Raw genomic sequence first — 16,179 nt, 5'->3', positions numbered from 1 at the left:
CACTGTACTAGTGATGGAGTTGACCAGGTCGTAGTGATGTTTTACACTTGAGACAGTGCAGTGGACACACTGCCAGCATTTCAGAGCAGAGAAAATTGCTAATTCTTTCAGGATATTGAGACCTACTTTTATATTCGTAATGATATTTTTAATCATTCAAATTTGGCTGGGTGGTTAATATCACGTTTCTGTGGTATGACAAACTCAAAACACATTTTTCTTATTGCTGCTTTACACAAATATTACCTTGTATGCCTGCTGGCTAAAAAGTTTTTAAGTTAGTTTAATCAAGGCTTAGAGTAACAACTCAAGAGTGGTTTATGTGTCTATTTAATTTAATAATTTAAATGTATTTTTTCATAATTTTAAGGTAGTTTGCTGCAACATAAATTAAACTTAAACCATGATTTAATAAGGTTTAAAAATTAATCCTTGTTGGGGCAACCCAGCCTCAGAGTGCTTTTGGAGGTGTAGCGAGATGTGAGATGTGTTACTTTCCTCACTTTCTGTCACTGGAGCAGCCACACGATGCTTGTGTGTCTGTGTACATGTGTGTGTGTGTGTGTGTGTGTGTGTGTGTGTGTGTGTGTGTGTGTGTCTGTGCACACTTACTGTTCTGAGCCCAAATATGTGCAGAGCAGTCAGTCACAGTGGTGCTCAGTAGGTCTGTCTGTCAGCCAACCACAGCTTTCTCACACCGGGGTGGGTGCTGTTTCCTATCGTACACACACACTAGACCTGTTTGAGCAGCAGGCCGTCTCACACACCTCACACTCCTGCTGTTGGAAGCCTCAGGAACGGGGCCAGACCGAGGATTTTTGGGGTCCCGGGCAGAATTTGATTAACACCCTCCCTAGTACCTCTGCTAACCTCACCTGGAGTCCCACAGATGTATGTGTCACCTTTGTATGGTCATTCAAGACTGAAAGTGTCATCAGCCAGGTATAATCTAAATGACTGTTATTTTTACAACAATTAAAAGAAAAAGAAAGTAAAAGAAAACTGTGTGAGCCTGTATTTTAAGCATTTCGTAACTTAAAGCTGCTGGGAGTCTGTTGCTGAATACTGCGATTCTCAGACATACTTCAAACGAACAAGTTTTCCATAAAAGTTCAAACCCAAAGTCCAGTTTATTTTCATCTGACCAAAGTTATTGCTCCATAGTCCATAGATACAGGTTGATTCATTTCAAATAAACATAATAATGCTGATGTATTCAAAATTTCCACTGTGAGCAGCACAATCTGTATGCTTCCCCTGTAGCAACCTGTCTATAATAAAAATCAAGGCTTACAAGGCTTGCGATGCTGTCATACCAAAAAACAAGGAAATGACTGACAGTGAAATGAAGACTGGAAAATAGGATGGAGAATGAAAATACATAGAACAAAGAAGGACGTCTCTCCATCTGTGTTAAAACCACCGTTCTGGAATATTAGCTGTTTTGTGATGTACTGAAAAGACAGTTCTTAATACCTGACCGTGATGAAACAGCTTATTCCTGCAAAACCATTTTAAAACATGTCTTAAAGCGTATTTAGTTATATTGAGTAGAAACATTTGCCACGCTTCTGTTCAGATAGAATTCTGCCAGCCTTGGATCCAGTCAAGCAAATAACAGTTTACAGTCAACAGTTAACCTGAATGTCTTGTCCAAATTTTTTGAGAGGCCATCCAATAGTGTTTGAGACAAAAAAATGTCCTCATGATGACGCATAAGAGGAAAAGTCAAGGCTTCGTCAAAGTCGTCAGGATTTATGTGGACAACAAATGTGTGGACAGTTTTTTATGACCATCTGGGACCAACTGAACCAACTGCCATCCACAGCCTTGCCACTGGCATGGCTAAAAATCTTGCAGCTCAGGCATAAAAACGAAATATTTAATAATAAGATTTTCAGATTTGAAGCAGCTTCATTTCATTGTCTTTGTTTCTCCATCATTTGTGCACATTATAGCTTAATAAACCTCTGTAGGGATCAGTACTCTGAATCTTGATAAATGCAGACCATTGTCACTTTGCTGATATTGACTTTCTTACCTCCGCCTGCAGGTTGGAGGGACATCGACGGCCGTGCTCCACGTCAGAGAGGCCAGAAGGAGGCGCTAGATCAACTTCTTGGACAGATAAAGGAAGCTCACCGCCACTGTGTCTGCCACGGTATCAACAACTTCTTGATCGATTTTGTGGGCGTGTTCATCTAAAACACTGAACAGTAATATGAGAGTTTTATTGATTTACATAGTTGACCCCTGGTGAAACCCAAACCCTCAAACCTAGACTGAACTTTTAGGTAGAATAACTTTATAACTTTGAAACCACATGACTGCAGATTTGCATGACTCTAACCTTAAGATCGGTTTAAGCGCAGGAGTTGAAGTGAAATGCACCCTGAGTTTGTGACATTAACCCAAGCGGCTGTCGTTTTCACTACGCCTGTCACTTTTTAAACAAACACGTCTGAATGTTCAGCCACTGTCTTGTTCACGTTTCAGAAATATTCTTGGCGTAAACAAACATGACCGATGGACTTTTCAACTCGCAGGTGTAACACGTCTCGCCAATTGCTGTGTTTCATCTCACCTTGACAGACACTTTACAATCTCAGGCATGACAAGTACTTCGGGGGGCCGTACACCCCTAAGACGGCATGCCACCTCAAAAATAATACCCTCCCCTCTGTCTCAACAACCCCCCACCCCAACCCCGTTGGGTTTCCATGACTCAGCCCTTCCTCTGCAGAATACCTCTCGCTCTGTGACAAAATGCAGATCAACTTCTCTCACACTCGGGCTGTTTATATCCCCAAACACTGTTGGCTGTAAGCTGCTCCCATAAATGTCAGAACCTGTCCACACTGACTCTTTTACATGATGGCAAACTTCATTTAGCATTGAGCGTGTTGTCTCTCTTTTTCTTCACCCAAACACACTCACCCACTTACTATTGTCCGCTGTGGCCAGACCATATTTGCAGCAGGGTGAGACGCAATATAATAGTCAGTATTGAGTGGCTCTCAGTTCTTCAGACGGCGACTGATTGAGCTTGAGAGTTCAGGCACGGTAGCCAAGGTGGCGTGTCCCGGGGTCATGTTTGTTATTCCTGTAAGAGACGAGTCCTGGGCTGGAGTCGGGAGAGGGCATAAATTAACACTGACTACTGCTGCCTGCACCCCTCCACCCCCCCACACCCCGCCAGCCGCCCTGTCTACTGTCCATACATATACACACGTAAAGATAGACAGGCACACGCATAGATATACATGTACATGAACAGACACAAATATTCACGTACATGTTCCCTCTTTTAACTGTCTCCCACACGTCCATGTGTGCACCCCCCATCCGTCGCAGCCCGGCTTATGGCCCACGCCACATTCTCCCTCTTGTCCAAACACTATTAATTAAACTGTGAAAGAGGCCTTGACTAACACAGGCACCCCAGCAGTCGGCCCTACTTGTCTGTCTTACTCAGTGTCAAACGGGGACTGAGGCCAGGAGGACTGGAGCTGAACAGACTCGCAAGTAAAGAGAAATTTGGGGAGGTGAGAGGGGTCGAGGGGCGCTGTTTTTTCCTCGTTACTCCACCTAGACTCGTCCACCTGAAGAGAAAATTAGTTCTTTTCGGGCTCTGAATGGGGGGATTTATTGACTTTAAGTGGCCTGAGGCTGGAGTAAGATCACCTGGGAGGGGAGGAGAGGCAGTCTATGACGGGTGCGTCTCCTTTCTTTCACTTCAGTTCATCTGTAGAAACACTCTGTCAGGCGGTTTCTTTTTTCTTCACTGTGCTGTTGTCCATATTCTGAGAGCCTCTCTGCTGAGCCATCATGAGCAGGCTAATTAGACTAACAAACTTTTTAGCTAGGTAGCAAACAGTGTAACGTTTTATTAACTTTTTAGCTAACTAACAGAGTCGACCTGAAGAAAAAAAATGTTATTTTTCAAGGTCCAAATGGGGAGATTTATTGATGTAAAGTGGCCTGGAGGCTGGAGTACAATCACTTAGGAGGGAGGAGTGAGAATCTGTGAAGAGAACATCTCTGTGTGTAACGTTTAGTTAAGTTTTTAGCTAGCTACCAAACAATGAGGCTTTTGTTACAATTTTAGCTAGCTGTCAAACAATGCAACATTTTGTTAAGGAATTCAGAGTCCACCTGAAGAGAAAATTAGTTCTTTTCAGGCTCTGAATGGGGGGATTTATTGACTTTAAGTGGCCCGGGGCTGGAGTAACATCACCTGGGAGGGGAGGAGAGGGAATCTGTGAAGGTTTTGGGACTCAGGGTTTCTAATGAGTTGGGAGGTGCGTTATCTCACCAACAGGCACCCACACAAACATACATGCATATATACACACACCTCCCTCTCTCGCCTCCAACCCCCTCTGGGCCCACTAAAAATAAACATGTCCCCACAGACTTAACTGACCTCCCTGTCAGTGAGTGGCAAAGGGTTAAGACACATACAGACGCACACACACAAATTACTACAGCTCCTTGGCTCCACTCATATGGCTGTAGCTCAAGACATGCCATGCTCCAGCAGCTATAGTATATGCAGGTAAACACACACACATACATACATACACACAGTTAGTGTCCCTCTGGGATCTGAGAGCTAGTGGTTCCCTCAAGGCCCATAGTCTGCTGCTGGCAGCCGGCGTGACTGTCAAATGGTGCCGCGCCACTGGAGCGCATGAAATGTCGAAAAACATTCCACTCCGACCGTGTTGTTGGACATGTCAGCTCGGTTGTCAATTAGGTAACGGCCTGTCAGTGGAAGAGATGTTTCTAGAGTTTGTCAGGACAGAGGTGTTCATTGGTGTTAGAAAATCACTAGACCAATCAGAGTCATTTCTCACAAGTGACCTGACTAAAGGCCCAAACATACTGAAAACTGAAAATCCCTCAGTTGATGCACCTATGACAAACTGCAGGCGTCAGATTTTAAATGCAACACCGCAGAACCAGCGATATTTTAGGAAAAGTTTGCGATTTAAGTATAATTTTTGTATATTACAGGTAACCCTGTAAATTTTCTACATGCTTCTGTTTAAATAACTGTACATGAAATGCTAATTAGGGCTGCAACCAACACCAAAGAAAAATTGTTTATTATCATAAATGTATTTAATTAAAAAAAATTCCTCTGAGGAAACTATCCTTACCTTTTTATTCTGTGACTTGGGGCTGTATACTGAAAATAAAATTTGACTTGACTGTTCCTTTTAGCTCTCTCCAAACAGCTCTGTTCTCTGAGTAACACGTTCGGCGTTCATCTGCCCATTTAAAATGATGTCTGTGCGTCAAAACATGTCCAGCAGGTGGTTTCGATGCATTTGGACTTAAACCCATCAGGAGTACCAGAATATTCATTCAAAATAAATGCTTTGAATCAGTTTTTCTGTTGCTGTTGAATTAACAAAATCCTTTCTGTTTTCTCGTCCACACAGAACAGTGCAAAGCTCCACCACAAGGCAGGAAGCACTCAGTTTCCAAAAGCCTGCGCCACCTCTTCCAAACCAGCAGTAAATTTGTTAAAAGCTTGAAAAGGTAAATTATCTTTTTGTCTAAATTTCATCCATGAAAGGTGATGTAAAAACAGCTGTCCTCCCCTTTGTAGACTTTTAATATGAAAGGCATTGTATTTACTACTATGTGTATGGCAAATTTAGTGTTGTCAATTTACATATATATTATATATATTAGTTACTTCAGAGAGAGCACAACATAACCGTTATTGAAAATTAAATGTACTACTGGGTTTTGCTTCAGTGCAAATCCATTAAAATTAAATCATGTTGCACAACTCTGCTCCAGTGCACCATGCTTTATTTTCAGCTATCTTTTTTTCCCTCAGACACAAAGACAAGAAACCTGAGCTGTGCCATGTGTGTTTTTTTTTTTTTTTATTTTGTTTGTTTCTTTCTTTTGTTATTTTATTCTCATTTACCCACTGAGTGCTGTGGTGAATCTAACACACACACACTTTTTCTTTGTTACTTTCCAGGGGTCTCTATCTGACATCCATATTCTACAGAGATGATAATGTGCTTGTGACTCCAGAGGACCAGATTCCCATTGTGGAGGTTGAAGATTCGTACTCTAGTTCCCTTTTGCAGGACTTCCTCTGGTTTACAAAGGTAGACAGGAATTGTTTATTTTTTAAGTATGTTAAATTATACCATGGGTTTAGTAATGTCCATGGACAGTTTGAGCATTTTATTTATTTATTAATCTTAGTATCCATCTGTTATAAATATACTGAGCCGAAAAGAGAACAGTAGGCTGCAAGCTGATGTTTTTTTTCCTACCAGATGTGTTTGAAAAACATTTTTTTGTGTGTGCATCCAACCCATGTGCCAGGTATCATATCTCTGGGAGGAGATTCCCTGGCTGCAGCAGTGTCTCAGTCCTTCCCAGTCGGCCTGTTCTTGCACTCTGCAGACACGCCTTAAGATGCTGCAGGCTGTCTCCCTGTTACAGGTAGGACAAGGCTCAGTAGGATCGCTTTCACAGTTGAAGTTGTGGCAGGCCTCACATTAACTTTGTCTTTCCTCAGGGAATGCTGGGAACCCAGGACCTTGGCCAGGTGTATTTTGAACCAATCAAAGACAAGCACGGTAATGCCCTGCTGGTGCTCCTAAAGGACATGAGTGCCTGTCCCAACCTGGACGGAGTTCGCTGGACGCAGCTTTGCAAACTTCAGCTCCAACGCAAGTCCATCTCGTCCCCCGAAGAGCCCACTGCCTTGGACATGCTTCTCATCACGCTCCATGTGAGTCCTGCAGGAATAAGACAGGCATGATTGGAAGTTAGTTCAGTTTTGGAAAATTGGTTATTTTTTTTTGCTTTTGTTTTGGAGACAGGCTGCTTCCACAGCATTTCAGGAATGGTAGGAGGGTTTGACAGCAGTGGTTGTGGTTTTTATCAGGCTCATTCTTTGCATTTTTTTTTGTTACCCGGAGATTTAGCAAGATGAAACAGTGTAGTGTAAGGCACTTTGTCAACAACAAAATGCCTCCAAAAGCACTGGAAAACATTTATTTATTTATTTGTATCGCTCTAATGTTCTGTGACTCTCATTCACAGAAAACCAGTAAACACAAGGCTGAAACAATAGGACTGAAAATTGAAATGTGCTTCCAATTATGAGTGCTGCTTGTGCAGACACTCTTTATTTAGACAAACATAAATCATCATGACTCTCCTCGTCCATTTGTCACCTTCTTTACCAGGACACATATTGAATTGACTCGCCATCATCATTAATTAAAATGCCTGATGTCGGGTCAAATCTTGGATCCACACCAGCCCATCATGAATGTTAATCAGCTGCTCGTTCAGTCAGTGGAAATTGGAAAGTTACATTTGTGTTTCAGCATTGTGGGCGTTATGATGATAATCTAGCTAATTGTTGTTGTTTTGTGTTTTGTAACCAATGCAGCGTGGCTGTTTTGTTCTGAAGGACCACAATCTAGGACTAAACCACAAGTTGATTTTGTCTATATAGCACGGTAAACGTTATACCATTGTTGCAAAGCTGTTTTGTCTCCAGTGTAAGTTGGTTTGGCCTTGTGGTTCCAAAACAATGGTGGAGACTCCCTTTGGCAAAACCACATTTCACTGAAATATTTGTTTTGTGGCCAGTTATGTACAAATTGTATGATGAAATACATAAAAATGTGCTGACGGGCTTCCACTTTGAACATGTTGGAACAACTTTAGACTGAGGTCTCTCAAGGACTAGCAACTGCAAAACATGAAAACAACATCATGATGCTTATACAGTAGAGGGAAAACTAGAATCAGTGTCACACACAATCACAGTCAACACTACTACTACTGCTGTCGCTGCTGTCTTCTTACCTCTGCCTCTGTCCACCTGCTGTTCCCAGGAGAAGCTGGCGTACCACAGGCGGAGCAGGAAGATGTTGTCTCCAGGTTTATACCTCGGCTACCTGAAGCTGTGTACGTCAGTGGAGCAGATCAGAGCGCTGGTGCCGCAGAAACTCCCCAACATCCTCTGTCACACCAAAATCAGAGACAACAGCAACGTGTCCAGGTGGGGATGCCACTTGAAAATGACAGTTTTGATTATTTGAAGTGTTGTTTTGTCAGTGTGTTCAGGTGTCTGGTCACAACTCCTGAGGGGTTGTTTTTTTTTTTTTTTTTATTATAAGTGGGGTTGTATGAGGTACTTATACACAGTATAAGTCAGGAGTTTTAACTAGACACACAAGGTTACCTGTGTTGTGTGCTGATGCACCATCTCTGTGTTTGACATTTGTGACGTTTCAGAGAGGAGTGGCAGTGGCTGCAGGCTCTCAGCTCACTAGAGGAGTCGTTGGAGATGGACAGTGAAGTACAGAGTGCTCCACATCGCCTCCTACAGGACCTGCGCAGCGCCATCAAAGACCTGATGGCACACATCAATGTTCCTGGAAATCAGGTCTGAGTTAGGCCAGAGCACAGTGATTTGATTTTGACTGATACCATGGAATCAGTAGAAACTATGAGCCAAGTTCCAGAGACAGGCAGTAGCAAGCGCTCAAAGCAAAGAAAATGGTTCCAGTGCATGATCAGCCAGTTCTGGTCAGACCACTAATTCTACATGATTCCTGTAAAAGACCATGGTTTGAATTCCAGCACATTGGCAATCATTGTCTGTTTGGCTTTTTACCACCCACTGTTCTATCTCTTACTGTAAAGAACCCTAACAGACGGCAACAATGTAAGACGATACGTTACATGATACTAATATACGTGTCAATAGATTTGACTGTCATCATAACGTAAACTAAAACCTTAAATATTTAGCTGTCAGAGGGGATGGATGTTTTTTTTAAAAAAAGTTTAAAAACAACAAATATTGCTTTAGCACTAAGATACTGTTACTCTTGACCTGCTCCACAAAAGAGCCCAACATTGTATTAGTGATACGCAATAACCTCTAATTACAGTAAACCATGCAGATGCCTTATTCCTTACTTCGCATTCCAATATTGAAGTTGGAGCCTTGAGTTCTGCTTTCAAGATACTTAAAGGCAAACTATGCAGGATTTTCTCAAAAAACAATGCATGGACTCCTACAAAAATAATCCCTCTCAATCATCACCCGCGACCCACCAGAAGTATGCGGCGGCGCCTGCATCTGCAGAGACCCCAGACTCCGCCCGTACCTTCTTATTTTCTCATTATTTTACTGTGTGTGGGACGCTTCACAAACCCAAAACGTCAGTATTTGACATCCTGGAAACGAGACTCATGAGACTCAGCAGTCAACATGGTGAGTTAGCAATTTACCCTGTAACCATGACCTTTTGTGGCTTGATTGCAAACACGTACTCACCCCTGGACTCAAATAGAAGCATGAAAAATAAATCAATTAAAGGATGAAGTGGAGTCTAATGATTTTGTAACCTTGCACAAAAAAAAGGAGGGAGGACATTGATATTATGTCAGTATTCTTTCACTGAGATCGTCTGTCCGTGTCCAGGCACAGGACTTCCGTATCTACAGCCAGGAGGTGTTGGAGTTTGGGGAGAAAGTGTCCTTCCTGCTCCTCCTGCCACCATCAGATGAAGTGTGTACCGCTCCTGGTCAGAACAACCCCTACTCCCCCCGCTCGGGCTTCCTCACGCTGCCCCTGCAGATCTTTGAACTTGGTCAGTAGATCAATTTTTAGGCAGGAGCGGCTTCACATTCATATAAAACAAATATTTGAGACCAGCTAGTTTTTTCGGATCTAAATCTTACATTTCTTTTTTTCTTGTTGGATTGTCCCACAGTCCACTTTAACGCCTATTGCCCCAGTTTCATCGGTCAGTACTGCAGAGTGTCGGCTCTGCTGGAGCTGGAGTCCCTCATGTCCCAGCAGGCACTGAGAGAGGCCTTCTCAGAGGCAGAGCTCCTCGCTGCTAAAAAGAAACACCAGCAGGTCCAGGAACACATGCAGGTAAGACCATTCAATCACCAAGTGAAAACAAAACAGCCGCAGTATGTATATATTTAAACACAATGCTGCAACATCTGGATTATCAAGGCTGTGATTGTTACTGACAACAACTATGATCTTGATGACTGTACAACAGCAAATGGAGGAGGTGTGGCGCGACGCGAGGTGGATCATGGACGCCCTGCAGTATGCCCGCTACAAGCAGCCAACAGGAGGCATCTCCGTAACCTGGATCATTGACTTCTCCAAAGAAGTGCTGCCTGAGAAACCTCCCTCCACCTCGTCTCAGCCGGACTTCATGCCCTCCCCGATGCCTTCGCCCGAACCCTGCCGCAAGCACTCAGGTCAGAATCAACCCTCACAACAGAAACATGTCTGAAAATAAATACAAGGTTTTATACATAACGTACAAAAATGACTAGCATGCAGGATTCTAATGTTGTATTGCTCAAATACACTTTTTGTGTAAACACTGTTTATTTGTTTTCTTTTATCAGCACAAATGACAAGGACAAGGAATGTTCCCTCTTACCACGCTCCGCATTCCCAGACACTTCCCAATAACACAAAAACAAAGCAATAACAATAATGTGTAACTAACAACACATAATGTGTCAGAAACCCACAAAAAAGCAACAACATAACAATGCCAAAATAAACAAATATAAACAAAAAAGAAATACAATTTACATGAAAATAATTAGGTTGTACTCACAATATCATTCCTGCCTGTTGCTGTTGGGTGCAAACTTTGCATTTCCATATTTTTTTTACTAAGCAGCATACAATAAGTTTAAAAACACTTTTGGGTTTCTGCCTTACATTACGTAGAATGTTTTATAAGAAAATTTAAGAGATTTGCCTTATGTTAGGTGATCTCTAACTCTTTTAAGGAATGTAGCACATTTGTCTATATGTAAGTTACCTTCTCTAATACCACACAAGATGCCATGTGGTTAATCCACTCTTTGATAGTTGATCTATTTCTTGTCTGGCAATTGTTTTGTGTTTTTTCATTTTCATGGTCAGGCAAGTGGCTCGGAAATCTACTTTCCTACAATCAATTTTTACTTACCCCTGTACAAATTGGCTTATTTATTAGCAGTTACCAAATAACAACAAAGACTAAAGTTAATTGTCATGTTTAATCTAAGGCTGCAATTTCTATAAAATGTCACAAAATAGTGAAAGATGCCAGTTCGGGTTTTTCAGAGTCCAAGGTGAGGTCTTTAAAGGTCTCGTTTTGTCAGTTCATAAACAAAGATATTCAGTTTAATATGACAATCAACAGAGAACAGCAGGAAATATCCATATTTGAGTGGTTGAAAACAGCATTACTTTGATTATTAACCAAGAACCAAAATAGTTTAATAGTTTAATTCTTTTTTACTAATTGTCCGGTTATATATATAGATATTATATTATATTATATCAAATACTATTTTTTCTCACATTCTGCAGACTTTGCTGGACTGTCAGATGAAGAAGGCTCCTCTGAGGTCTTCCTCACCACTGACAGCGACTATGACTCCAGCCGAGCTCAGAGCCCCCGTGAGCTGGACCTCCTGCCCCCCTCGCCCCTCTCATCCTCCGCTCCACTCGAGCCTCGCGGTTACCTGCGCAGCGACGGGAGCAACTCAGGAGGTGTATTGTGTCTGAGTGGTGGCGGACGCGGAGGTGGAGCGCTGAGGGACTCCACGCCGGACGTTCTCCAGGCCTCAGAGCCACAGCACGGCAGGGAAAGTGAGCGGTGTGGCGGAGGGGGAGGAGTTCGGTGTGGAGGGGAAAGGCGAAGGGGTCCGCCAGAGCTGTTTGATAGCGACTTCATCCTGCCCAGCAGGCAGATCGAGCTGCTGCACATCACAGAGAAGAGACAGGCCTTCTGTGTGAGAACCAGCAGCCTTGAGTTCCCCTCCACCACCTCCGCCCACCACCAGCCTTACTGCTACCACACCACCTGCCCCTCACCCTCCACCTCACCACAGCGAAGATGGCACAGGCCCTCGTCGGTGGACCGCTGTTGCCCGGCTGAGCGCTGCCTGCCACACCTTCCCCCAGCGCGTACGTTATCGCAGGACAGCGGCACGCAGAGACTCTCCTCGCCATCACCTGCTGCCCTCAGGAAAGGCTGTCACGCCACACTCAGAGTTTACCCACAATACTGCACAGGCCTGCCAAAGGAGACCAGTGTTAAGGTACAGATGTGTTCAGTAACACTTAATTTGTGATGACACCTGTCATGAACATAAAGGAGTCATTATGAATGATTATGACTGTTGTCATTAAGTGTCATTCAGCAAATTATGTAATTTTGTTTCTTCTTCTTTGTTATGACAACTTGACATTATCAAACTTACAGAAACTGATTAGCTTCATGTTTTAAGATGACATTAAATTGTCATATGTGGTTGCATTTTACACTGGCCATCATGAGAGCATTATAAATGTGTCATGAATATTTTTCCATGACCTCAAGTAAAGTGGCACATTTTGGACTTGTCATGAAGATGTCATTAAGTTCTATTACACTGTCAAACGCTTTTGTAACAGTCTATGAATAATTTCCTGGACCTCAACTTGAGGGGCACCATTTGAACTTGTCATAAAGATGTCATTAAATGTTATAAGGCCAGTTTGATGACAGAGTGCAGTGCCAAGGTGATTTAGCTCACAGAGTTGCCCGATGGACAGATAGCGGTTGGCTACTCAGAGCCTCAAGCCTCTGTCACCTAGACATAAATGAGCTCAGTTTAAGATCTCTGACCATTTTCTCATTCTCATGTCAATCCAAGGCTAATATGAGCCCAGATGAAGTTCTTACATTTTTCTCAGTGTTCAAATTAAAGTCCCCCCAGCGGTTTTCCTGCGGTCAAGATATCTCTGAGACTCATATGAGCTCAGCAAAAGATCCCGTTTTTCTTTTCTTTTGCTCCTTAGGAGAAACAGATGAGACTTCAGTGAGCTCAGAATAAGAATCTCATATTTTTTTTCATAGGACAAAGAAAAGATGATTGTGAGAAACAAAATTTTCCTCTGGGTACTTGTTGTTAAAGTAGGCTAACTCAGTCCCAAGGTACCAATCCCAGCAAGAAAACCATCTTCCCTGATGAAGCAATTCACTGTTAAACTGTTGATGTGTTTGTGATATGATATCTCCTCCTGTGTTTCAGCTTTGTGTAACTCCATGTACGTCAGCGCGGGAGATGGTCCAGCTGGTGGTGCAAGAGATGAACATCGTTTCTCGGCGCATGTTCGGAGTCAGCAGCAGCGGAGGCGGAGGTGAACAGGAGCAGTGTGTGTACTACAGTCCTGAACAGTTGAAGCACTTTGGCCTGGTGCTGGTTGTGGACAACAGAGAAAAGTGGCTTCAGGATGATTTCTGTCCCTTGGAGCTGCAGAACCCCTGGCTGAGGGGCAAACTGTGCGTTCGCATTAAAGAGTATTCGCCACTAGCGCTCAAACACAGCCGAGCCACCACAGTGTGATAACTTCCAGGAGAGAGAATGAGACAGTAACTCTTACATTTGTACAAACAGGCTCTTGAATTGGACATCTTTTCTGTCTCATTGTGGTGTTCCCGTCCACCACTGCAGCTATAACATGTCGTCATATTTTTCTGCTGTGTTCTTGTTATCTGAAAGGCTTCTGTTTCCATGAAATGTGTTCTCCTGTGCGCAGAACCTTTTTTCTGAACATCAGAGACCCTCATATGGACACCAAATGAACAATAACAAAACGGAACAAAGAGAAAAGAGTTTTTTGTGCTGTCAGAAATCATTGGGAAAAAGATTGTGATGCTGAGCAAGATTAATGGAGCGTCACTTTGACTTCTGGCATGATTGATGCCGGCACATCGGGCCGCGCACATTGCCAAAACAACATGGGCAGCATCATCTCCTCCCAGCCACACGCGGACACGGCTTTTCCTATGAACTCTCTCATTGTGTCACTCCCAAAGAGCTGTCGGCTGCAGCCGCCCGGCCCCATGTTCCCAGGATGTGGGCTCTGGACCCGGCCCAGAGGCCAGGAAGGAAGGGAGAAGTACAGAGGGGGGCTGGCGTCTCCGCTTGGGGACGCAATCGGCCCGACGATTTGGCCCGTCAGCCTGTCACTCAGCTGCTCTTGGCCACTTTACTGTCTGGTAGCGAAGCAGAGAGAGGAGGAGGAGGAGGAGGGTGGAGGCTGCATCTTTTAGAACCTGGCACCGGCTCTCTGGTGCTCTTTTTCTCCCTTTTTGCAGCAACAAATCCTCTGTACAGTAGACTCAGTCATAGTGTAGCCAACAGATACGATCATCTCATTTTGTGAAGTGACACAAATAAAACCAGCTAATTTGGATTTTCACACAACAGAGACAAAAACAAGCAATACTTGACTCTTTGTTTTTCTAATAGATGGGGGAAAAGCATGTTAAGTACACCTGAAGTACTATAGTCATGCTGTACTAAAAGTTAACCAGTTGAGTGTTTTCTTGTGTTTGGTTCAGTGGTAATCCCAGATGCATCAGAAAACGGTGCCCGTCAGTCTAGAGCACGCTCTCCCAAAGGGATTCTGGTGTGAAGGGGATGACTCAAGTTGTTAAGAGGCCCAGTGTTTGTTAGCAAAGTAAAAAAAACATATATTTTAGACTGTCGTCTAAACTGATGCAAAATAAATGAAAGGCCTTAACTGTAAGATGGTTAGAAATATATTTTAGAAACTCCTGACCAGTGGAGAATAGTGAAAGCAGCTGTAGGCTAGTTTTCTGTCACCGTCTGCCTGTACTGCAGAGACAGAAAACAGTGAAAACCCAGTTAGTGATTATGACAGAAACAATCTGCAGACTTGTTGCCAACTTCCCTCCAAAATATAACATTATGTCTACTTTGTAATAATTTCTTACTTTCAGAACATTCACACATCCAGATGCAGACCAGTGTGAGCTTCAATGCAGTTTTAAAGACAACATTTCAAACATCTGCTGGTTCCAGCTTCTTAAATGTCAGGATTTCCTGCTTTTATTTGTCTTTTGTGATAGTAAATTTGGGTTTTCAGACTGTTGGTTGGACAAAAGAAGCCATTTGAAGACTTTCACTTTGGGAAATGGTGCTGAGCATTTTTCAGGTTTCACACAGTCTTTAGTTGCACTGGAAAGGACTGTGACGTCTTTTAATTTTGAACATTTCACACAAACATAAAGCCACTATAAGGAGTTTTTGACTGGTCATTGAACAGTCTCAGTTTAATACTGCTGCCTCTTTGTGACCTACATAAATTAACAAGACCATCCTCAAGAAGATCGATTACTTCTGCATAATTATTCTTAAAGACTGACACCAGGTCAGATTCTTCTTGAAATCAGATTAATCGAGTCTGCGTTTACATTTGAACGAGCAAAGTTACAGTGATTAGTATGTTTGACGGTTAAAAAGAAGCAGGAGGAGATTTTTTTGTGTCAGTCATCATCCGATGGTCTATTAGATAACAGTGAAATAGCTCGCACATCCTATAGTCAGTCGATAGTAAACATGATAGAAGATTATCTCGCTATTAGCAACTGCGCTAGCTTGTCTAATCTGATTTGTTATGTGACCACTGGCTTCCAAGACGAATGAATTGTGGGTCTAAAATAACCCAATTAACAAAACATAGTAAGAAGAAGAAGAAGAAGAAAGTTCTACTATCTACACAGCACTTTTCAAAACAAACTTAAAAGGGCTTTACATGGTTGAACCAGGACTGAAACATTTCAGGACTGAACCGAGGAAAGAAAATAGCAAACAATTAAATACAGTATGATGAAATATAAAGAAAAAAGAGGTTTTTGAGAGTTGAACGATGCAGTGATTCTGCATGGACCTCTTAACAATTTAAAGCATCCTTTTTAGCTAATTTTTGGGAGCTTGTGCCAAGTTTTGGTTTCTCCGTTCACAGTAACAGTCTGTGAAACCTCACAACATTACATTTGAAGCAGAACAGTCTGCACCTTGTTTATATCAAACTCGACATCTCACACTCACAGAAGCTGCGGGCTGTTGTGTTTTATTTATTTTTTTTATATCAACCATTTTTCAGCATATGATCAATAGTGTTTCCTGCTATGAAACACTGACCAGGCTCAGCAGCATCATATCATCATAACAACCTGCAGCATCTCCAAATGTAGCACCAGAAAGGTCCAAAAGAGGAGAGTTTGACGGGTGAAGTGAGTGGACCTGGCCTCCGTTACTGTAGCATTCCAGGTT

The 16,179-nt window shown here is 42.8% G+C and overlaps 1 protein-coding gene across 2 annotated transcripts in view; it reads left to right on the top strand.

Moving 5' to 3' along the window:
- Positions 1-14,703, top strand: part of ankfn1b (ankyrin repeat and fibronectin type III domain containing 1b) — a 184,431-nt gene extending 169,728 nt beyond the window's left edge. For both annotated transcript variants that reach the window (XM_084741297.1, XM_084741298.1), the window contains 12 exons: positions 2,054-2,161; positions 5,451-5,550; positions 6,008-6,140; positions 6,364-6,483; positions 6,560-6,775; positions 7,896-8,062; positions 8,299-8,449; positions 9,497-9,665; positions 9,789-9,955; positions 10,092-10,299; positions 11,417-12,150; positions 13,126-14,703. In XM_084741297.1, coding sequence (XP_084597423.1) covers positions 2,054-2,161; positions 5,451-5,550; positions 6,008-6,140; positions 6,364-6,483; positions 6,560-6,775; positions 7,896-8,062; positions 8,299-8,449; positions 9,497-9,665; positions 9,789-9,955; positions 10,092-10,299; positions 11,417-12,150; positions 13,126-13,440 — 2,588 coding nt within the window. In that variant the 3' untranslated portion in view covers positions 13,441-14,703. The remainder of the gene's footprint in view (positions 1-2,053; positions 2,162-5,450; positions 5,551-6,007; positions 6,141-6,363; positions 6,484-6,559; positions 6,776-7,895; positions 8,063-8,298; positions 8,450-9,496; positions 9,666-9,788; positions 9,956-10,091; positions 10,300-11,416; positions 12,151-13,125) is intronic.
- The last annotated feature ends 1,476 nt before the right edge of the window (positions 14,704-16,179 follow it).

Source organism: Lutjanus erythropterus, chromosome 17 (assembly GCF_056507025.1).
Source record: "Lutjanus erythropterus isolate fLutEry1 chromosome 17, fLutEry1.hap2, whole genome shotgun sequence".
Lineage (NCBI taxonomy): Eukaryota > Metazoa > Chordata > Actinopteri > Lutjaniformes > Lutjanidae > Lutjanus > Lutjanus erythropterus.
This window is presented reverse-complemented; position numbering and strand designations above follow the sequence as displayed.